Source organism: Daldinia loculata, assembly GCF_022478755.1.
Source record: "Daldinia loculata strain CBS 113971 unplaced genomic scaffold F4817scaffold_10, whole genome shotgun sequence".
NCBI lineage: Eukaryota > Fungi > Ascomycota > Sordariomycetes > Xylariales > Hypoxylaceae > Daldinia > Daldinia loculata.
The window spans coordinates 16,022-37,733 of record NW_026054864.1 but is presented as its reverse complement, the minus strand read 5'-3'; the positions used below and the strand labels follow the sequence as shown (position 1 = coordinate 37,733).

The window sequence follows — 21,712 nt, the reverse complement described above, 5'->3', positions numbered from 1 at the left end:
GTGATATCACGAGTGCGCTGTAGCGATTCCACCAATATCTGGTAAGGCCTGAGATAGCTCAGCCACAGCCGTGTGTTCACGACTGTCAATACCTCGTACGAACCGTAATAGTAGTGTTGAGTTTTGGCTTTTCCATTTGTAAGCTGTGAATTGGGCGAAAGTAAACAAGAAACAGCTGGCGTCTTACTATATGTAATATTAGATATAAGTAAGATGAAGGCTTATTAATAGGCCGTATGGGTGAATTTGACTTTTTCATATGCTAACGTTATTAGTAAACGAGGGAAACGTGAATTGCAGTCTTCTAAAATGATCTGTGTGTCAGATGTAACCCTTGATAAATGTCATATATAAAGTGAATGTCAGGATAGGTGTATTGAACTATTAACGCCTGCCTTTCTACCCTCTTACGAGATACCCGATCCTAGTAGATTTACCCCTGAGTCTACCCCTAACCCATTTAAACCCTGACACTATGGGAGTTCATATAATGTTCTATATTTGAATATTTGGTTGTATTCTATTTTAATACTTAGATAATTAGTCAGGTTCTAGAAGTATCATCCGAAAAAATAGTACTAGAAATTGCAACACGTCTTCTCAAACTCTAGAATTAAATGGGATAGATCTCGGACTGACTGGGTATTAAGACCATTGCTTTACCTTAATTTAAAATATAGCATACCTCGGGTGTCAATAATCATTTTATTCCCATGACAAGAAAATATAAAATCTTTTGCATGATTTTAGATTCACCAGGGAAACATTTTAAAACCATGCAAAAAAGCCGAAAAGTGCCTAAATAGGACAGATATTAAGCCAGTTAAAAGGATTCTAAGATAAGAAAGGCTTTAATAATTCAGTGAACAATATACCTAACATATTCGGAACCGTCCGTCATAATAATTCTAAGACCAATTCTTTTAAAGACTTACTTACCCTCGTCCATCTTAATGGTCTTTTACTTTACTTTATAAGACATGAGATAGTTGACATGCAAGCAAAACATACGCGAACAGGAAAATATTTTAGATGAATATATATTGTTATTCGCTTAAACTATGGATTTTTGAATATTTATTAACCATCACAAAAAGGGACGAGAAAGAATGAGATGATAAGGTTCCTAAGCATTGTTCCCCCTTTTAAGAGAAAATTACATAAGCAACCCCTGACAAGACTCAACTGGCATAAGACTTCATTACCTTATATAAACGTATATAGAAAGTAGATTATATTGCTGTGCTAGAGTAACTAACTACCTATGTAGCTTTTCTCGAGTATAACCTCTTATGCCTCTAGTTGTTTAGTTGTTCGAGATACCCGTTCCGTAGACGTTAAACCATCACCAGTACTACCCCTTTTCCATACTACACAACACTTATACGCTTTCACACAACCTTATCACCACCAATCTACTACAAACTCCCTAATCAACGTAAAAATATATATAATTAACCATAACTCATTTAACCAATGCCGTCCTCTCGGCCATGCGTCTCTATTTCCAAGAGCGCTAGGATGGTATTCCAATATACAAATGTTGCCTCGGCGAGAATCATAATACATCTTATCCTTAATCCGTATACCAACGTGACATACCATACCAAAAGGTACTTAAGGTATGACAAAAGAAGACGCCGAATATCAATCGTACCTGTTACATCTGAAACGCCTGAGCCATGCATGCAGTGATATCCACGAGCCTAAAAGAGAAGAACCGTAGAGACGACAAGAGTTGTGACGAAGCTTGCTCGTCCTTCCATCCATCCCCCTTATTCCTCCGTTTTCCTCGCGGATTGTGTAGTCGATACTCCTTTTCTCATTTCTTAACCTTCGTCCTTAATCAACCTCATCCTCATCACTACTCTGCCGCTTCGTAGCCCCCTTCGCCGGTGATACACTCCCACCATTCGCACTCTTTACTCCTGTGCTCGACTTTCTTAATAATCCACTGGCGCCACTTCGTGCCCACCCGCCGTTCGTAACCACGTTCATCGCCTTACTCTCCGGATCCTCCTCTCCCTTATCCTTCCAATCATCTTCGTTGCTACTACTCTCTTCATCAAACTCATCTTCGATCGCCATACCCTGTCGATTTAGCGTCCGCATCGATACTGAATTCGGTGGCTCGTCTACGTATAGGTTTGGATCGCGACCTAGCACGCGATCCGCCTTAGACGGGACACGTCGACCGCTGCGTTGGTTTTGGTATTGCGGCGGTTGTGGCGGTAATGATGCCTGGTAGTGTCTCCCGGCACCTCCGTTGGCCCGCTCAACCGTGATCGGGACAAATCCCGGGTCAGGCTCGCCCCAACCAGCAGCTCTTTCCCGCTGTCGCTGCTGCTCGCGCTCTCGAGCCATCCGTTCCCGCGCTGCTGTCCATTTAGGATTCGCTTCCCAGGTCCAGCCGTTGCCTGTCGTGTTCATGATCGGGAAAAACCAAAGTATGGGCTTGGGGCCGAATAAGTGTAACAAATTCCGCTTGGCACCGAGGTCAAAGGCGTTCGGCAGCTTCTCCGAGTCCTGCTCGTCCATATATTCTTCATACCGCTTCCTCGCGCGATACTGTTCCAGCTCCTGGAATGATAGCTGCCGCGGCGGAATGTCGTTCCTGGTCGTCCTCACCTCGCCCTCCTCCGGCCTGGTGACGCCAGGAAGCGCGTTCGCGTGGATATCAAGTAATTGCTGGCCGTACCTCGGTAAAGGGATGCCCTCGCCGTTGTGTTGCGCCTCAAACTGGTGCTGCAGCGTCTTTCGTAGCGGGCTTAGATAGCGAGTCTTCTCTAAACATTCGATAGTTGTCTGGTTGCGACTCGCAAGTAATACGTGCCAGCCGGTGAAGGCGCCGACGACGAGTCCAATAATGCCGGAGACGACGGCTAACATGATGTAGTTAACGGGCATGAGGGTATTAGTATATTGAGTTTGGGCGAACAGCTCGGCATACACCCAGGTCCCGGAAACAGCGAAGCTGTAGAAACAGAATATGGTGCTATATATGAGGAATAGTAGGAAGGCCTTGTGATTGCGTAGGCCGATGCAGGTAGCCAGCCAGGGGCAGTGATGGTCCATCTTGAGGACGCAGCGGCGGCAGGTCGAGCAGTGATGCGCACGATCGGGTTTCCGGGCCTGGCATTTCTTGCAGAAGCGCAACTCGCCGTTGGACTTGACGGTGAAAGAAGTAGCTTGCGGCGGGGCGGCGGTGGGTAGGGTAGAATAGCCGGACTCGTTGGTGGTGCTACCAGGGTTCGTGAAGACGGCGGTGGTGTAGCACCAATTAAGCATTAAGTAGAGAAGGACGCCGCCGATAGAGGTTTTAGTTCCTATGAATCGATGTTAGCTTTAAGCAAGCTTTAATTCTGCCTTCAACTTCGAAACTTCAATCTCAGTCTCAAGCTCGCAAAGGCTGTAGCTCTCGTCGCATAGCTCGTAGTATTAATTAAAAAAAAAGACTTGAAATACGAACCTATCCAACCAGGTTTTGACATGGCGCTGGAGCCGATATTAACAACGACCCATACGGCCCATGTGGTCATACTGTAGACGAAGGCGAGGGGAAAGTAGGTGAGAGCGCCGCAGAAATAGCGCTCGATGCGCCGTGACCATCTCCGAGCCATATTCGGAGGTGATCGCAACGAGGGCGAAGGGATTCTATCCATGAGGCGACAGAGGCGACAATAATGCAGGCATATAGCTCGAACACGTTGCAAAAAGAGAAAAAGAAGAAAAAGGAGAGATTGATACAATAAGATAGCGAAAGGAAAAAGTGACGTTCTGCCGACCAAAAGAAAGAAAGAAAGAAGCAAGTATCACATCATGAAACCCATTCACTTAGGTACTTTATTCTTTTTGGGATGAGTTGCTTACGAACGTCCCCTGACGAATTCCAGGATCCAGATTCTAAGTGGACCTGACGTGGACCAAGGGGAGAGAGACAGGGGTTACGGAAGGAATGGGGCTGTGGCTGTGGCTGTGGCTGAGTAGTGCTCTTTTGATGCTTACCTTATCAGGTATGTATTAATCTGGTATTGATATGCTTCTATAGCAAATATGAAATAGAGAAAGCTGTCATATCTAATGGAACAAATCTCTTATTCACTCAATGCAGGTATCATAACTCATCATCACTCATCGCCTCGACTCCCGAGAAGATTGATATGTGAAATAATTCTTTAACTTATTCATATATATAAATATCCTACCTATCGATCTGCTAGTCTCCGATAATTCTTACTTCACTCCCCTCCTAATCACAGCAGATACCCTCACGATACCGTGCCATTGTTATAAGTGCTCCCCAAATCTCCCCACCTAACATTCATAAACGTAACGCTCGTATCCGGCCTCTTGTTCCGGATGAGCTCCGGGCTGCCCTCTTCATACGTGCACGGCCCAGCATTTCCCGCGTCCAGCCAGTTCATGAACTGCTTGTCGTCGTTCCAGATGCTAAACGCCAGCACCATTCCCCTGTCCAGGGCTTGCCCCGTGTTCGTCAGCCCGCCCATATTCTCGAAGTTGTCGGCTACGGCCTGGCAGTGCGACATGCGCAGCGAGTCTCCGGGAGGCACTGGTTGTAGCGATAGTTAACAAATAATTGCCCGCTTTGTTTATTTGATACCTACTTAAGAGTTTAGGGGTCCGGGCGTGTTTCGGGAAATCCCAACTCCCGAGATATGGGACCAAAAGAGGGAGGGGAGGGGAACTCATATCACATACTGTTACGAGCTATCACCGGTGCATTCTCAATCACCACGCCATCCTGAACATACAGCCTTCGTACTTCGTTCAAGATCCCCTTAGTAATATTTGACGGATTCCCCTGCGTGAGGAATTGTGTCGTCACAGTGAACGGGCGCGTAGTGTCGACGGTAAACCGCGTCAAATTACCGTTATCCGACGATCCCGGCGGAGGCGTGCGAGGACCGTAGTAAGTTGTATTGCCCATTTTCCAGTTATTATACGCGCATCCGGACTTGTCGCAGACGCCCAGAGTGCCGCACTGATCCCCTTTGCACTCGTACACGCCCGGCTGGCTGCATGCGTGAGCTGTGAATGCCGAGGCCAGCGAGTTGGCTTCCCAGAGGTCCATCTCGTTGCAGCAAGCCCCTCGGGAGTCGATATTGGCCTGGATTTATAGATATCCTATCAGCTTCAAGGTATGTAGGAAGGATCGAGGGCGCGGTAAAACTTACCACACCGTTGATAAATGGCAGGTTCGGGCACTGCGCATCACAGTATCCAGTCCCGTACTTCGCACCAGCCGGGTTGAGAGCGCTGCGGGCTCCAGTCTGGTTCATCTCGGCAAGGTACATCGCGCCATTCATACCACAGATCAGCTTCGACACATCTACGTCGAAGCTAATCTCCTGATTCTTGAGATGTAGGATCTCATAATCATCCTCTTTCGCATCTAACAGGTACACGCGCGGGCTCAGCGTCGCAAGTTTACCATCGCGCTCTCCGTACATATTCAGCGTGAGTATGTTTCCATCCGCAAGCACGCCATTGCCCTCATAGTCGGCGCCGTCGAAAACGCAATTCTTGGCGCACGCCTCGTGGTCTGGACACAGCTCCTTATTCAGCGCGCCATCGTACCCCCCGCAGCTACTGGTCCCGTCGACCTGCCGTAGGGGGTGGAAGCTCGCGTCTAAGACGATAGACGTGTTCTGCCTGACGCAGCCGCCCGCCTTGGTGCACCTCTCTGTCGTAAGCTGCGGGTGCGTATCCGAGTTACCGATGCCCTGCGCCACCGCCTGACGGGCGAGGAGCCACGCGGCTGTGATCACTACGCGTATGTGCATGATCGCCGTTAAAAAATGGCCGAAATTGCGATGGATGCCAGATAGATAGATCGGAGGTGATGTTGAAATAGGGCGGCTGCCTATATAAATGCCCCCAACCGTACCGGACCCCTCTCTATCGTCATGGCGTCGACCTGGTAATTAGAGTCCAATTCACGCATGAGGGTGCATCTGCCGACCCCCTTCTCAGTAAAGATGATCACCAGCCGACTGGGCAATATATGAATATGCAGGGTTCGACCACGCCAATGCCCATCGTAACGATAGATTACCCGCGCTGCATTTGGAGAAGGCGGAGAACCCAGTCGCGAGTCGTGACACTCTTAAGCGCGGGAACAAAGATGTCTCCTGGGGTCATATGGCAATGCCAGAAATAGAATACAGAGTAGTCTAAGATCAACACGAATGCTCTATGTATCGCAACTACGTGGGAAGAGTACGAGAAGTCGGTTCGCAACAAGGGATGGGTTACCTACTCTGGTAATTAGCTCTACTCACGTCTAGAACCCTGGCGGCTGAATTGTGTAGGGTGATGTGCGGGCTATTCAATCATAATCTGCATGGATAAAATGCCTTACGGTAAAGTATGGGGTTGTTTCTTATTACTTGATTGGCTAGAGCGTCTAAGAATCACGGAAAACACCATGCTATAGTAATCAGTTGTTGAGATCCAGTTGGTCCTCATTCAATATTACATCACTAAGCTGAGGCGGTATTGCTGAGAGAAATCATCGCGTATATTGGCAAGTTGCGGTAGACCTCTGCTGACTAATAGTTAGGACTATGAGGTATCAAGCCATTGATCTCAACTAGGTACCTAATCTAATCGCAAAGGAGGAAATTATTAACGCAAATCAACGCATAGAAAAAATCAACGCAAACCCGATCATCATGCCTTGAGATCGAACCATGATTGGTTGAACAACCAGCCGTCTCAGAGTGGAAACCAAGTGCTCTGATGAGACACAACCGTCCACTTATACCAACGTATCCGCAAGAAGCCTATATTCCGCCACTGAGTTCTGAGAGCCTCATTCATAATGTTACTACCATGTGTACTCCTCGTGGGTAATTTTCTTTCCTGCGTCTGATTCAGACTTCTCCAAGTCTGATTGGGACTTCTCCGGGCCTGGCTGAGACTTCTCTGGATCTGACTGAGATTTCTCTAGATCGGACTGAGATTTCTCTGGATCGGACTGAGGTTTCTCTGGATCTGACTGAGACTTGGAGGCCTCAGCATCCTTCTCCTTTACCCACGCCTCCGAACCTGGCACATGACCAGGCTCACCACGTTTCTTGGATGCGGCCCAGTCATTATCAAACTTCACCTTCGCCGTATCATCCGCAAGCTTGATGAGGTCATCGATGTTCAAGGCACCGTTGGTAGCCGTGTTTAGCGCTTGCCTATAAAAACCCGTGTTTCGAATGCAGCACTTCTTTTCGTTTACGTTATCTGCGTGCTGAACCCATGAACTACCGGATGTGAATACAATTGTGCATCCCGGGCATTGGAAAGGAGTACCGGTGTGTGCCGGTGATTTTAGATGAGTGATCAAGCCTGATGCAGTAGAGTGCTTCGAGCTACGAGAACGTTAATACTTCGTTCAGACGTGGTGATCCGAGTGGTCAAGTACTCACCCGCATTCCTTGTAGGTAAATTTATCCTTGTGGGGACATTTGAAAGTCTTCAAGAAGGGATTCCAAAACAATCCCGCGTTGAAGCCCGGGTGGTCCGGGTTAAGGATACGTTCTCCAGTAGGCTGGGTTGAGGGGGGCGGTCTTGTCATATTCTCGAGGAGAGACGGCGGAGGTGGTACAGCGCGATGTGCTGCCTTCTCCGGGAACAGATTCTTCTTCTGAGCCCAAGCATTGAATGGGCGCTGTTCAAGATTGGCTCCATCTCCCGTCAGCAGGTCAGTCTGCTTCGAGCCGCCTTGGTAGAACTCCTGCTGTGCAGTTCTCGGAAATCGCTCGGGGTGGTCTCGCGCATCAAGGCTCTGCTCCTTGTTCCATTCGTCTCCCCAGACGTCACCGATCTCAGTATACGATCTGCCCGAATTGACGGTGTAGTCTACATCCTCGAATCTGGATTCGCCTAAAGCCTTCGAAATGGACTCTACGGCTTGGACAATATTTCCAGATATATCTGAAGGAAAGATTGCATGGCACTCGCCCCTTTCGACATGGCACATCCATGTTCCTGCAGAGACAAACTTCGTACCACAACCGGGACAGGGAAGGTCTTGTTCCGCTTTATGGTCCTATATAGGTGAGTTTAGTGAGTTAGGGTCTTATAAGGAAAGTGTCGCAATTGAAAGGGAGACTTACTTCTACCCGATGTTGGATCAGGGCCTTGATATCGTGGAAAGACTGTTTGCAAAAACCACAAGCTAGGTGTCCCTTTTCCTGCTGATGAAGGTATAGGCCACGCTGATCGGCGAATGTGGCTTTACACTTCAAGCATCTCAGACGAGGGGCGGGAGTACCGCGCACGCGGGACGCCATAGTTCCTCCTCAAAGCGCAAAGAGAAGGGTAGAAGTTCCCGTAGAAGAGTTGACTAATGCATTGGAGAAGGGACAGGAGAATAAGAATGAAGTTACAAATTACCTCTCCGAGGTATGTTTCTTCAAAGTCGATACCGACAGCGGCGACCGCGAAACCTCTTGTTTAAATATTTGATCGGCAGAAAAAGAATTATATCTAACGGAAGGCGCGTGGGAATTAGGTTAGGTACCTTAGGTAGGTGCGATAACTAAACGACCATATCCTCCTTAGCGCGCCTTCTCCGGGCAGTCGCCGTTACTGCTATGTATGAATATCATGCGCATGTACTAACTACATCTATCCCAGAGCGACTTCCCTAAACATATCTCGTAGGTACCCATGTATCGCTTAGAACAGCCAAATGAGTGAATCACATGTATCTATTAACTCTGTAGGCGAACAACTACATGTAGATTTTAATTGTTCCAGAACATTATGTACTACGTTTAAAGTGGAAGTCGCCGTGGTTGACTTATATTGTCTGTGTCTTAACAAGGAAAGGGGTATCTATGGTGAACAGTCTACTCCTGGCAGATGACCTTTGTAATACATGTAATAACAGTTGTGGCCCCTGATCTGATTTGAAAATCTAGAAGGAACGCTATTTCCTTCATGGTGTAATATAAAACTGGCTTGTATTATTGCAAGAGGTTGTACATGTAGTTACCCAACTTTGATTTGAGATGTTACAACGCACGTGACTTAAACGCGACATGAAAATGGAAATTATCACGTGCTTTCGGCGTTATTGCTAGTTCGGCAGTAGCTTACGTAGGACCTTCGCCGTTTCATCTTATCGCAACAAGGGTCCCGGGTGTACTTGTCCTTTGTATGTATTATAGTGCGTGCATCGCATCAATTTGTGACTTCCAAGGTGTATCAAGACAATCTGGCCTCGTTTATTAGAACCAGTACATAAGCCAGGAACAACCGCTTAAACTCTCTCTTAACCTAAAACCCCGCACATTTTAACTCTATCGGTGTTGAACTATACCTATTTTCCATCCCGTAATAAGCCCTATGTAATCGATAACCCCTCTACTCCCTCTACTAATACGAAAGACCATTTTAAACATCACCAGCCATCATGGCTACCTCTACCTTCAATTCCAAGTCACCAACTATCAGGCGCATATGTACGTAGACAACAATTACTCCCTCTAGACCATCAAATATATACTGACCAAACCCTAATAAACAGTAAAAGAAGCAGCCGAGCTCTCCACCTCCCCATCCCCAGACTACACAGCAGCACCCCTCGAATCCGACCTCTTCGAATGGCACTTCACGCTGCGGGGCCCGCCGAAATCCGCCTTCGCCGAGGGCATATACCACGGGCGAATCATACTTCCGCCGGCGTACCCGCACCGTCCGCCGTCGTTCCGGTTCACCACGCCGAGCGGCCGCTTCGAAGCCAACCGGGAGATCTGCCTGAGCATCTCGGGACACCACGAGGAATCGTGGCAGCCGGCGTGGGGGGTGCGCACGGCGCTGGTCGCGCTGCGCTCCTTCATGGAGACGGACGCGCGCGGCCAGCTCGGCGGCCTCGATACCAACGACGCCGTGCGCCGCAAGCTTGCCGTCGAGAGCCGCGCCTGGCGCTGTCCCGTGTGCGCTAGGACCAACGCCGAGATCATTGCCGAGTGCGAGCAGCGGTGCGCCGAGGCCGATGGCGAGACGAAGGAGGAGGTTGAGGTCCCTGCTGAGCTGAAGATGGGCTTCCGCGACGAGATGGAGAAGGCGAGGGCTGCGGCTAATAGCGAGGGCGAGAAGGAGGATGCGGAGAGTGCGGAGTTGGCGGAGGGCTTTGTGCAGACTGTGCCGAGGAGGGAAGATCCGCTGCCTGCTCCTAGACCTGCACAGGGGGTTCCGACGCCGACGCCGACGAGAACGATACCATTGCCAACAGCTGTAGGGCAGTCTGCGCCGCTGCAGACTTCAAGGAGGGTAGATCCGAACGCGGGAGTGCCGCCGTGGGTCGACTACGCGATCGTGTCGTTGGTGGTGATATTGATTGCGATGTTGACGAAGATCATTATAGGTCATTAGTGGTGACAAGAGGCGAACATGGGCAATCGGCGTTATAGGCGGGACAAAGGCGTTATTGAATTACATGCGACAGCGGGTAGTGATACCATGGAAGAACTGAATTAGAGATTGAATTTAAGGCTTCGGACGCTACCCGAAACGAGCTACACGAATTTAAGTTTATAGAAACTTATGGGAAACTTGCAATTGAAACGCTCTCTTTAATGCGGACTACAATGTCGAAATCGGGTAATATAAGATGAGGCGATGGTTGAAGAACTGGGTGGTTAACTACAAGTTGATAAATGCCACGATCGTAAGCTACTACACTCTATCCCAACGCCTAATTACTTCATCAAGTATGCTAATATTCCTTATGAAGTTGATAACTTCCTAGTAAAGTTCTAGTTAACCCAAAAGGAAAAGAGCCAAGAATCTGGCGCTAGACGGGATCGAATCGAATCGCCGTTTACATGGGCCGCCATCTCAAGCCCACGGCCCGCAACTATAACGTATCGCCCTACCACCAACGTGGCTCTCTATAGCTCGAGACTAGCGAAATAAATATACTAAGAAAATATATACGTAGGTACCTAGGTATTCAATTCCATAAGTGCACTACCGCTGTCTCTTTTCGCCTTTCCTTAAACGAAATCATTGCATTATTATAAACTTGACCATTCCTGTGCGACGCTGCCAAGATCCTAACAAGAAAAGTCTGGAAATGCTTCGCAACAAACTGATGGATATCTCCCTCATTAAACGCCCTAATATGCCGCCTTTCTATGCCACGCAACAAATTTGCGTTGGTATAGTGTACAATGAAAAACTCTCTTCAACAATCCTAACTTTGGGAAACACCTCTTCCCATCACATCAAGTGCCAGTCGGCCCACGACCAACCACCACCACTCCCCCACCGTGGCGCTCTGCCCTGAGTCGTAGCGCTCCAAGATGCCTAGACCATCAATCCAATCCATGATTAACTTGGCCTCGAACGGCTCGACGAACGGCTTCAGCAGCACGCTTGCCGTCTGCGGCGTCAGTGGGCCTTTGGTTGCGAGCGCTAAAGTTGTCATGCTGAGATATGTAATCCAGCGGGTCTTATCGAGATTTCCGAAGAAATCGACCCAGATCGGTATCTCGTTTAGAGGTCCCTGCTGGGGTACACCAACCTGCCCTGCTTGTTGGAGAACTGGCAGATCTTCGTTAAACACGTAGCTCGTCGTAGGTGACAATATTACGTTGAAGTGATAATAACTTTTCGGGAACGTCCGGCCGTCGTAATTGCCTGGCTCAAACCCAAAGGGAATATTAGGGATATCCATGGCTTCTGCGCGGATGTGGCCTTGGGCTTGGAGGTTGAAAATCGCCATGATTGTCCCGTCGTCGGCAACGTACGGGACAACAAACCCCTCGCCTTTGCGAAAGCTTTCATCTAGTTGTGTTTTGAAGTTGGCAGACTGTGCAAACTTTTCGACAGTAGCCGGCTTCTCAAGGTGCTTCGCAAAGACTCCGTGTAGTCGCAAGGACTGACCCAGTATCTTCCCTTTGCTCCTTGAGGCTACCCTTTCTGATATAAGCTTATCAACTACTTTCTTGAGCAGCTTATTTGTTTCTGCTTCATTTCCGCCGCTTAGACTCAAGAGTTTCGCACGAATCTCTTCGGGCATTTTTGCACCCCGTATTGGGGTTACACACAAAGAGCGAACCCACGATCTCGCCCGGCTAATAATTTCTTCTTCATATGAAACATCGTGACTTAGAGGGATTGAGATAGGCTCGCCAGACGTCGCCTCAACCCGCGAGTAGATAGAAGCTAAGTTCTGAAACCATGTCTCTCTCCAATCTGTAGCTTCGTTGCCTACATCCTCAAGGGAATAGGTCTCTTCTAGATCGCGTCGGGATCCAGGAAGTTCCACCTTGTCGTGTGTCTCCAATTTAGTAGCCCAGATGATTAGAGACTGCCAATCGTACGAGTCGATGTCGTCGTAATTAAGGGGTTCAACTTCCCCCGCTTCATAAGCCTCTAAAAATGCCGATTGAAACTTCTCCGTCAAAGCATCAATATATGTCTTCCGTTCCCTGCTGACTCTAGGCCAGAATTTTCTTAGTGCTGAGTGAGAGAATTTAGGGAAAGCCTTCAGTATTGAGCCAATGTCTGCCTTTCTATCGATCCCACCTAGGAGTGTTTTGAATACCACGAACGCGGCTATGACTTCTGTTTCGCCACTGAGGCCAAGATTATCCTCATTCGGGCGCGGTATGCTCACGCGGCCACGATGCTGGACAGGTATGGGTCTGAGTGATCGCGTCTTATACTGAACTTCTGCTTGGGGTACTGGAACTGTTTGTGCCTTCCTTCCAGGCTTCTTTGCGCTGGGTTTAGCTTGTTCTTTAGGCTGTGACTCGGCGGGATGTTCTCTTCTTGGTCTACCCCTGTTGCGATGTATTATTGACAAGCCCGCATTTTCATCGTCGGGAGATGCGTTCTTGATCTCTTCTGGTATATTCTCCACAGTATACTGGCCGTTACTAGGCCACTCGAGGGTAATGGGCTTCATATTTGCCCTTGACTCTTCAGATGAGAGGGAAATGAATATATAATCTGGTGCGACCGATCCGTGTAAGAGAATTTGGGACCCTTCAGCTGATTGTTCCCACCTCTCGATGATGCCCACTTCTCGTAGAAATTTTCCGTAGGAGGGGTCTGCCCAAGAGTTGAATTGGACCTTCCCCCGGAGAGATTTGATGATATCCCCGGAATTCTGTGGCAAATTCGCTCGTTGGAACCATCGAGCCTCTGGCATGGCCCCGGCCAATGCAAAGCTCGTGGAGTTCGACTCGAAAAAGCTGACCGGTAGCCAAGGCCAGCAGCCAGTTCGCGTATTCCGAATCGTTTTGCTCTTTGCGAACGTAGTGCTAACCCCTTCAGAGGGGAAGCTTGAGTTTTCCTCCATACTTTCTGCATGGTGTACTTCGGTTAACATCGTATCGTCGTCTTCTTCCTCAGACCCTGAATCTTCAGGTACAAACGATGTAGAAATGGAAGGTTTCACAAATCGATCGACTAGGCCTTTCTCGACCCTTTCTGCTACGTCAGGCATTATTTCATCATAATGTTCTCCATTTTCACCGCCTGTCGAATCGTGACTCCAAAGAAGTTCACCAGGTGAGTTAGCATTATTTCTCTTCGGGTGTCCCTCCGTACCATTAGACCCGCTGGTGGAAACATGTCTCATTGATACTAACGCATTTTCGCGGGAAGTTCGAAGTGAAGATAGGATTCTATCAATACTAGGTCGCATGGAGGTAGCCTCTTGGGGCAAAGCTGACCATGCTCCTGTAGCAAAATTCTGAAGATTGGCGTGTCTCTGGCCCCATTTTTCACCTGGGTTTTGCTTTTGGTTCCAAATATATTTCGCGACTTTCGCAGTTGCCCAGTACTCACGTTGCTCGCCTCGTTTCCTCGGCCTGGGCGCTTTTCTGGGCTTATCTATGGTGCTAGTATCCACACGAATCTTCTTCGCGGGTGTCACATCCGACAATTCGTCTTCTTCGGCGGGCCGCTTTGAGCTGGCTATGTGTGTAGAGGCATCATTGACAACATAAGCTGGGTATTGCAATACCTCAATATCTTCGGTCACGTTCGACTTTCCAAACTGCTTTCGAGGTCCGTTAGAAGGCGTGGATTCTCTATATTTCGATGCAAGCGCGTCGAAGAGCTCGCTCTCATCCTGCGACAGCGAAAACTCTTCTGGGATATACGGTTCCGGGTGCATTTCTCTCATCTTCTCCTTGACCATGACCACTTTGGGGTCAGCAGCTAAATCTGTGGTAGTAGATCCACCTTGCTGCTTCTTAGCAAGTACGCAACATTCTTGAAGCTTGCCATTATCGTCGAGGAAAAAGAAGCGTTGCTGTGCTAGTACACCGGCTTTCTCCATCTTATTTACTACATTCTGGCATACCTTCCAGTCGGGGGGCTCAATATCACTATACTTTTTGACCCAGAGAGATACCATAGCCAAGTACAAAGATCGTTGTCCCGGGAAGACACCGTTGTTCTTGTCAAGAAGATGCTGGATGATACCGGTTGTTCGATCCTTACGTACCGTGCCCACAGTAAGTGTAGATGACTTGCGGGACTTTTTCGGAGTCAATTGGTTTAGCCGTGTAGTTTCGTTATTTAGTTGGCTGTCAACCATCCTAGAATCCGGAATATCGTTTCTCCCATTGTCATTAAGAGGGTGGCTGATGGCGGCCGGCGGGACAGCTGCTCCAGATATATGATGGCCGCTAGGTGTGGCCGATTTTAATGAAGTAGGTCGTAGATTGAAATCAGATGGCGCAGGCTCCCTGTTACTAGCTTCCGTTTGTTCTGAATGAGGTTGATAGACTGTAGTATAAGACTCGGGTTTCTCAGCTCTGGATTTTCGGTCGCGGTCGCGTGCTAAGGCAAGGTTACTTTTTTGTTTCTGACAACTCTCCTGTATACTAGTACTAGCCTGTCCTCGTCTGATATCGGGCTCGCTAGCTTGATGTTGTTTCTTAGGTGTAACCTGGAATAACATTTGATTCGCCTGGTGTGTTGGAGAACCCGTACCGTAAAGGTTGGGCAAAGCTGCCTGGCTATTCTCTCTTCGTTTTCGATGATCGATAACATCATAAGCTTCTACATCTTTCAACATGATAGAGCTTCCAGCATATACTTGCGCAGCTGAATCACTGGTATCCTCACTGGGTACGAGATTCTCACTAAGACGAATACGCTTAGGAGGTAGCAGGGGCCGACCGCTTCCAACGTCAGAGCTACGGTGTGATGGTCTGCGAGCTAAGTCTGGTAGTTGGAGATCACCGAGGCCCTGGCCCTGCTCATGGTCATAAGATGCTTTTGACAATATCGTCTTAGCTATTGGTTTTGGCTTCGCAAGTTGCCTGGGAGGTGGCAGCGGGGCTGGGATGTAAGCGGGATTGCAAGCAGTACGAGATTTGTTAAGGTGATAGTCCAAGCCGTTCGAATTCTTCCAACTATTGCCGCACTTATCACACCTAAATACCGTCTTACCGCCACGCTTTGTCGGTTTCTGCTTAGCCTGACTTGGCTCTGGTTCTGCTAATAAGGTAGAGTTGTCTTCAGTTTCAGCTTGCGGTGGGCCTTGCGTCGGATTTGTAGGCAGAGAACCAGGTTGGTACGAGGAAAGTTCACCAGAGTTTGCTGGTTGGCTATTATATAAACGTTCCAACCAAGGCTTGAGTGAATTACACTTTAGTGTGAGGACAAGTGATTTTTTTCGCCGCCCCTTCTTCCCGGGGGGATCTAACGAGTTGTCAGGCTCACGATATACACCAGGTGGTCGAGAAATTGGTGGAGGCGGTAGAAGCGGTGCAAGAGGAGCTGGTGGCCCTAGGTCAAGGGTAGGTTGTTGCAGAATGGCAGTAGGTACAGGAATAGGCTCGTTCACGTTTGGATGTGCCCCCTGATTGTCGTTCGTCATCTCTTCATCTCCCTGAATATCTCTTGATGGTGGTTCCTCTATTCTAGGTATTTTATTGGGATGTTCTTGCATATCGCCGCTCGTATCCTTAGTTGGTTCCCCATTCGAACCTCTCTTCCGCTTCCTACCCTTCTTTGGTTTTGGCGCTAGTAGAATATCGTGAAGGTGGGAGAGCGAAACAGGTTCTGACGCCAATTTGGATGATTGGGGCTGCGAATACACATAACTAGCTCCCGGAATCATTAAATCGTATGGCGAAGTTTGTCCATCCACAATCCGGTTAGCTAAATTTGCTTCTTGGTCATTAGATTTGTTCTCGTTGCTGTTTTCGACAACGGAATTGCCGGCTTCGCCATCCGCGAAGAATTGGTAGGTCATGGTCTTTCCTATGCGGTTAAGCTGTGAGGTAACGTTGAGGTGCTGTAGATGAGGGGGCTGGGAATTGGGCAACGATAGTGTCCCGGTAAGTGCGGCAATGTACTTGCGGTAACCATGTCCCAATGTCTGGCGGCCGATTTCGAGATTCGAGGACCCCTTAGAGCCAGCTCTCTTGATTATCTCGAATGTTGTGTTGACCATAGGCTTATATGGAGTCCACAAAGATGGTACTAATTGCTCTTTATCTGATGATTTATTTTGGCGCTCTTGGCTCGGTGACTGCTTGGATTTGACTTGACTATGAGGACTGAACTTAGTCCCCTTATTATATCGAGCTCGCGACGCTTGCCCTCTTTTCCCTAGTCGCGCCGAGGGGACTCTAATATGAGCACTTGGCGTAGTTCGGAAGACTCTCCACTCCTCAGCCGTCGGTTCTCTGATAAATTTGACACAGTCTTTGAAGAGCTTCTGGCCGTTCGCGAATCTTGCTGCCACAAACGTGACTGCTCCTATGCTGGTAAACCATCGAGATGTCTTTGCTAGGGCTCTCATTTGTGGCACGCGATTAGCATCCAACTTAGTTCGAACATCGCAGTATCTCATAATGCCCCATGATTTGATGACAGCATTAAAAGCTTGTGCAATAGCTATATAATCAAGTCTCTCGCCATTCCAGCTAGCGCTAAACGGAACCGGACGAAGATCTTTGGTTAAAGTCTCCTTTGATAAGTCAAGCTTCTCAAGATTGAGGCCGTCGCGATTTTCTTTCGCGTTATCGGCAAATCGAGCAAGCCAAAGCTTACTAGAGCGACATCCTCGAAGAATAATAGACTGTTTGATAATGTAGCCCTTTTTTGCTAGAGCGTCGGTGCGCGTGGGCAGGGATCTCTTGTCTTGACCAGACAGTCGGACCAAATCCCCTTGAAGAATACCTTTCTCCCTCACAGATGCAATATCAACAAGTGCTTTCCATTCAAATAATGGTAGCCGTTTTAGATCTGGGCCATGGCCAGCGATCGTCTTCCATTGCCGTTCATCCGAAACATGAAGACGAGGTCTGTACTTCGAAGAAGTTCCTTCCGGTCCTCGGTGGCTCTTTAAAGGGCGCTGACGCTCATTTAGTGGAGTCGAAGTTTGATTTTTGGATATTTCAACCACCTCTGCGGACGACAAGTCATCTTCCTCTTCCGGAAGAGCTAGGATCTCCTCTAACTTGCAATGGTTGAATTGCCTGTTGGTGCCCACAGAGACGTCTGCCCTTGATACTAGCCATCCCCAGACCTTTGAGCACATGCAAAGATCATAGCTGCGAGCATTCTGGTGGGTCTGTGGTGCATCGCTTGGCTTCTGTCCTTCATCGCGATGCTCTGCTGCAGAATTACTGATCTGTTCTTGAGCACCGCTATAAAAAGCTTCTATTGTCTTCAATAATGTAGAAACCGAACATCCTAAAATAAGTAAGCCTTAGTTGAGGCCATTAAATAGAGCAGCTCTCGACAAATCCTAACGGGAATCGTCGAGAGACTTTGGTAGATTCAAATATTTTACTCACCTCGAACGCCAGAGAAGGCTATTTCTGTCAGGAGAGACTCGATCAGCTCGTCGAGGCCAATCTCCATCTTGCACGTGGGTATTTAGGCATGGAAAAAAGGGAGAAAATGGTGATAGAATTTTAGGCGCTAAAAGGATCGAACCAGTGTGCTTCGGGGATCTGACTTGCAAACACGCATGAAGTTGTTTCTAAATTGAGAATGGAAGAATGATTTGCAGTGAGGGGAAACTTGAAACTTGGCAGCGAATTCAACTTGTGGGGCGCGTATGTACATAGGTACCTCAATAAACTTAAATGCACATCAGGTGACTCACAGTTCCGAATCAAGCGGCTTAATATCGGCTGAACTTTTCAGGTTGTTATCTCCCGGGCGCTATTTTACCTCAAGACATGAACAAAGCACTTGAAGTTAAAGTCAAGGTCAAGTCCCCAAAAGGAGACACGTACCCTCATATCTACATGTAAATATAAAAGTACCTCCGATAAGCCATATATTGGGTACATCAATAAGACTCAAGTTACGAGTGAATTTCATCCCCGTACCCTCGTTACTCAGTTTGCTACCTCTCCGTCATTTCTCTTCCCTTCATTTCTTTCAGGCGATATCGGGAAGAATAAGTACCCGGGTACATGAACTACCAGTTCCAGGTATTCATCGCATATTTTCAAATAGCCGACATACAGCCCCGAAGAATATCATGCGAAAATGGCTGCCTCACTGTTGACTTTTTGTTACACAAGCTTGCTCTGACATGGTACGATAATAGGTCAAAAACTTGGATCTAGGATTATATAGCCCGGAGGATTTCTGAGTAGACAATTTTAAGTAAATGCGCATTATGCTATCTCCTATACTCTTCAGTCTGTCACGATAAACGGCAAGGTTGAAATGAGTACAAGTAGGACCTGTTTAGGTATAGTTATCCCAACAAGAACTAGAGTCTAAAACAGTCCCTTCAATAATGTCCATCTACCTTAGGTAGTCACACCAGTCATCATCACGGATTCATTAAAAGTTAGACGAGAACCGTATTGAGGGAATAACCTATATGAGGCTAGAAGCATTCCTCACGCGAATCACTATTAGGACTCACGGCTGAGTTGGGAGGCCTGCTTTCACAGTATGACATCTCCTTAATTCGCAGGGTCGTCTGAAAGATGAATCCAATTATCTTGAAAATATACGCATACGTTGTATTTTTAATGTCCAATTGTCGTACAAAGAGGATCTGTCCTATTTCATCTTAATGGTTACCATCTTGTAAGGCCATCTTCAATGACAAACCACCGCTTGTTTACAGGATGTGTGGAATTCCCGAGATGGTGACTTCATAGTTTACGGTAACACAGATATACCTTTATTTAGTGAATTGAAGAAACTCTTCATCTCATAACCCAGGCCACAATGACATGACATATCTTGAAGATAGGGAGTATAAATAAAACCTCAAGGACAGCTCGTTGTCGAGTTTTCTTCTCCATCAACACCCAAACACCCAACTCCCAACAAGACATCGAAATCTAAGACTATTTTCATCTCTATTGCCACTTCGACGACATCCATCCAAGATGTATTTCAAGACCGCCATCGTTTCCGCTATTGCGCTCCTCTTCGCCGGCCAGGCCATGGGTGCGGCTCCGATTGCCGCCGACGCACGTTCGTTTGCCTTTCCTAAACTCGGGGCTTGATATCAGTCTAACCTCCCTGTCTATTACAGGCGCAGCTTGCAACTGCCCAGACAACTGCTTTCGTAAACCAGGCTCCAGCTGCGAGTACTATGCTGATGCCTCCCACGTTTTAGTCTATCATGGGAGTAAGTGATATTGAGAAATTGAAACCGAATATTATATTTGACAGTTAACTAATTTTCTATTGCAGCATGCCAAAGGAGGCACCGCAAACTGACTGTATGTAACTCCAATAGTTATCTTGGTTCCCCTCTAGCTTTGAGCAGACGAAGGAAGCTGTTGTTATATCAGATGATAAGGATTATAATAAGTATATAACGTAATAAGGATTTTAAAATTTAGGCTAAAACTATTTACTAATTAATTATTTATTATATTATATATAAAAGAACCTTAAATTCTTTATAAATTTAAAAAAAAGTAAACGTTAATAATATTAAAAATTATATATATATTATAAATTATTTATTAATTAATTACTTGTTTTTTTATAGTAATTATATATTAAAAGTTATTTATGATAAATTAATGCCTTTTTTTCCAATTTACGGATTGATAAACGTAAAATAAAAGAAATTTTATTAAAAAAAAAAAAGGTAAAAATAGTAAAAAATAAAAAAATAATTAAATAACAATTAATAAATAATAACTAAATAATAAACGTAATAAAAATTTTAAATTTTAATATAATAAAAAAGTTAATATTTAAATCCTAGTTAAATACTAAATTAAAAATAATAATGCAAAATTAAAAAATATAATAAAAACGAAAATATTTAAAAGTTTTAAAAATAAAAATGGAACCAGATTTTTATTTAACCAAAAAAAAAATAAATAATAGTAAAAAAAATAAATAACGACTATAATAAAAAAATTATTTCTAAATTAATTTCTTAACTTTAAAATATAAAAAAAAAAATAAAAATAATTTAATAATATTTTTTATAAATTTAAAAAAAAGGTTTATATTATTAATAAACAATTTTTTAACAAATAAAAAAAAAGTAGTATATATAAATATATTTTTTAAAAAAATAATAAATTACCAGTAAATCCGTTTTTTAATAATAAAAAAACGTAATAATTTAGTAAATTTAACATAGAAAAAATTCAAAAATTAATTAAATTTTACTATTAAAAATAAAGAAATATGTAATTTATTAATTTATATAAAATTAAATATATTATATTAAACTAAAAAAGGAAAAGTTTAATACGTTTTTAAAACAATACAAGTTAATAAAAGCAAAAAATTTAAACGATTTAATAAATAAACTTTAAATTATAAATTTACTAATTAAAATAACGCCAATATTATAATTAAAAATAATAAAAAAAAATTTACTTATTATTAAAACAAAATTAATTAAAAAAACTAAAAATATTAAATTAATATTTAAAAACCTAATTGCAAATATAAATTAAAAAAGATAAAAACGTTTTAAAAAATTTTAAATTTATAAAATTTAAAAAATTAACCGGTTACTCCCAGAAAAAAAAGAAAAAATTTTCAATAAATTAAAAAAAAAAATTATTCCGATTTATTTTAAATGTTATAAAATAAGTTATTAAATTACTAATTATTTAAATTTAATATATTATTAATGTAAAAAAAAAAGGCATTTTATAAAACAATATCAAAAAATTTATAATAAAGTTTTAATATTTAATATTAATACCTTTTTTATTAAAAATAAAAAAGAAAAAAGATAAATATAAAAAAACTTAACCTTACAAGTTTATTTTAAAATTATAATTAAACTTTAATTAAATAAAATTTAGGTATATTATAAAAGGTTTATTAATTTTGCAAATAACGTAAACGTATTAAAAAAAAATTACTTTTTTTAAAGGAAAAAAGATAAAAAAATAATAGGGAGTTATAAATTTTTAAAAAAGTTATATAAATAAAAAAACAAAAAATAACATTAATAAAAATAAAAGATAATGTAAATATTTAATAAATAATTTATAACAAATTTAAATTAATTAAAAAAATACTAAATAAAAAATATAAAATAATATTAAATATTCTTTAAAATGTTAAAACAAATTTAAATATAAATTAAAAAAATAAACGTTAAAAATATTATTTAAAAAATAAAAATTTACATTTAATAATAACAAAAAAAAAAATACATAAAATAACAAAAAAATTAACAATAATAATAATTATTGCCGTAATAAAAGTAAAACTTTAAAAAACTAAAAAAAAAAAT

The 21,712-nt window shown here is 44.5% G+C and overlaps 6 protein-coding genes across 6 annotated transcripts; 2 read left to right on the top strand and 4 right to left on the bottom strand.

Annotated features, from left to right (window-relative positions):
* Positions 1–1,227: 1,227 nt before the first annotated feature.
* Positions 1,228–3,893, bottom strand: F4817DRAFT_329692 (palmitoyltransferase PFA3). Its single transcript, XM_049302300.1, has 2 exons — positions 3,470–3,893; positions 1,228–3,326 (listed from the first exon to the last, which is right to left on the bottom strand). The coding sequence occupies exons 1-2, from the start codon at positions 3,660–3,662 to the stop codon at positions 1,843–1,845; spliced, it is 1,677 nt and encodes a 558-aa protein (XP_049161403.1). The 5' UTR covers positions 3,663–3,893; the 3' UTR covers positions 1,228–1,842.
* Positions 3,894–4,108: 215 nt separating this feature from the next.
* Positions 4,109–5,914, bottom strand: F4817DRAFT_11999 (glycoside hydrolase family 7 protein). The gene is made up of 3 exons (XM_049297619.1): positions 5,196–5,914; positions 4,720–5,128; positions 4,109–4,570 (listed from the first exon to the last, which is right to left on the bottom strand). The coding sequence occupies exons 1-3, from the start codon at positions 5,802–5,804 to the stop codon at positions 4,269–4,271; spliced, it is 1,320 nt and encodes a 439-aa protein (XP_049161402.1). The 5' UTR covers positions 5,805–5,914; the 3' UTR covers positions 4,109–4,268.
* A 936-nt stretch (positions 5,915–6,850) lies between these two features.
* F4817DRAFT_313394 (uncharacterized protein) lies at positions 6,851–8,309 on the bottom strand (the record flags this gene model as incomplete). The annotated part of the gene is made up of 3 exons (XM_049300243.1): positions 6,851–7,385; positions 7,443–8,065; positions 8,133–8,309. The coding sequence occupies 3 exons, from the start codon at positions 8,307–8,309 to the stop codon at positions 6,851–6,853; spliced, it is 1,335 nt and encodes a 444-aa protein (XP_049161401.1).
* Positions 8,310–9,346: 1,037 nt separating this feature from the next.
* F4817DRAFT_11965 (UBC-like protein) lies at positions 9,347–10,843 on the top strand. The gene is made up of 3 exons (XM_049297610.1): positions 9,347–9,485; positions 9,551–10,693; positions 10,760–10,843. Exons 1-2 carry the CDS (start codon positions 9,437–9,439, stop codon positions 10,396–10,398), a joined length of 897 nt encoding a protein of 298 aa, XP_049161400.1. The 5' UTR covers positions 9,347–9,436; the 3' UTR covers positions 10,399–10,693; positions 10,760–10,843.
* Positions 10,760–17,999, bottom strand: F4817DRAFT_11972 (uncharacterized protein). The gene is made up of 2 exons (XM_049297612.1): positions 17,805–17,999; positions 10,760–17,700 (listed from the first exon to the last, which is right to left on the bottom strand). The coding sequence occupies exons 1-2, from the start codon at positions 17,869–17,871 to the stop codon at positions 11,222–11,224; spliced, it is 6,546 nt and encodes a 2,181-aa protein (XP_049161399.1). The 5' UTR covers positions 17,872–17,999; the 3' UTR covers positions 10,760–11,221.
* Positions 18,000–19,373: 1,374 nt separating this feature from the next.
* F4817DRAFT_313391 (uncharacterized protein) lies at positions 19,374–19,626 on the top strand (the record flags this gene model as incomplete). The annotated part of the gene is made up of 2 exons (XM_049300242.1): positions 19,374–19,461; positions 19,523–19,626. 2 exons carry the CDS (start codon positions 19,374–19,376, stop codon positions 19,624–19,626), a joined length of 192 nt encoding a protein of 63 aa, XP_049161398.1.
* Between the last annotated feature and the right edge of the window lie 2,086 nt (positions 19,627–21,712).

Bases quoted from the DNA above. Each gene is read 5' to 3' on its own strand.
- F4817DRAFT_329692 (XM_049302300.1), bottom strand. From the start codon at position 3,662: ATGGATAGAATCCCTTCGCCCTCGTTGCGATCACCTCCGAATATGGCT. The intron at 3,327-3,469 runs GTTCGTATTTCA...ATCGATTCATAG, and splicing joins GTCAAAACCTGGTTGGATAG to GAACTAAAACCTCTATCGGC.
- F4817DRAFT_11999 (XM_049297619.1), bottom strand. From the start codon at position 5,804: ATGCACATACGCGTAGTGATCACAGCCGCGTGGCTCCTCGCCCGTCAG. The intron at 5,129-5,195 runs GTAAGTTTTACC...CTATAAATCCAG, and splicing joins TGCCATTTATCAACGGTGTG to GCCAATATCGACTCCCGAGG. The intron at 4,571-4,719 runs GTATGTGATATG...CGCTACAACCAG, and splicing joins ACCGGTGATAGCTCGTAACA to TGCCTCCCGGAGACTCGCTG.
- F4817DRAFT_11965 (XM_049297610.1), top strand. From the start codon at position 9,437: ATGGCTACCTCTACCTTCAATTCCAAGTCACCAACTATCAGGCGCATA. The intron at 9,486-9,550 runs GTACGTAGACAA...CCTAATAAACAG, and splicing joins ACCAACTATCAGGCGCATAT to TAAAAGAAGCAGCCGAGCTC.
- F4817DRAFT_11972 (XM_049297612.1), bottom strand. From the start codon at position 17,871: ATGGAGATTGGCCTCGACGAGCTGATCGAGTCTCTCCTGACAGAAATA. The intron at 17,701-17,804 runs GTGAGTAAAATA...TACTTATTTTAG, and splicing joins AGCCTTCTCTGGCGTTCGAG to GATGTTCGGTTTCTACATTA.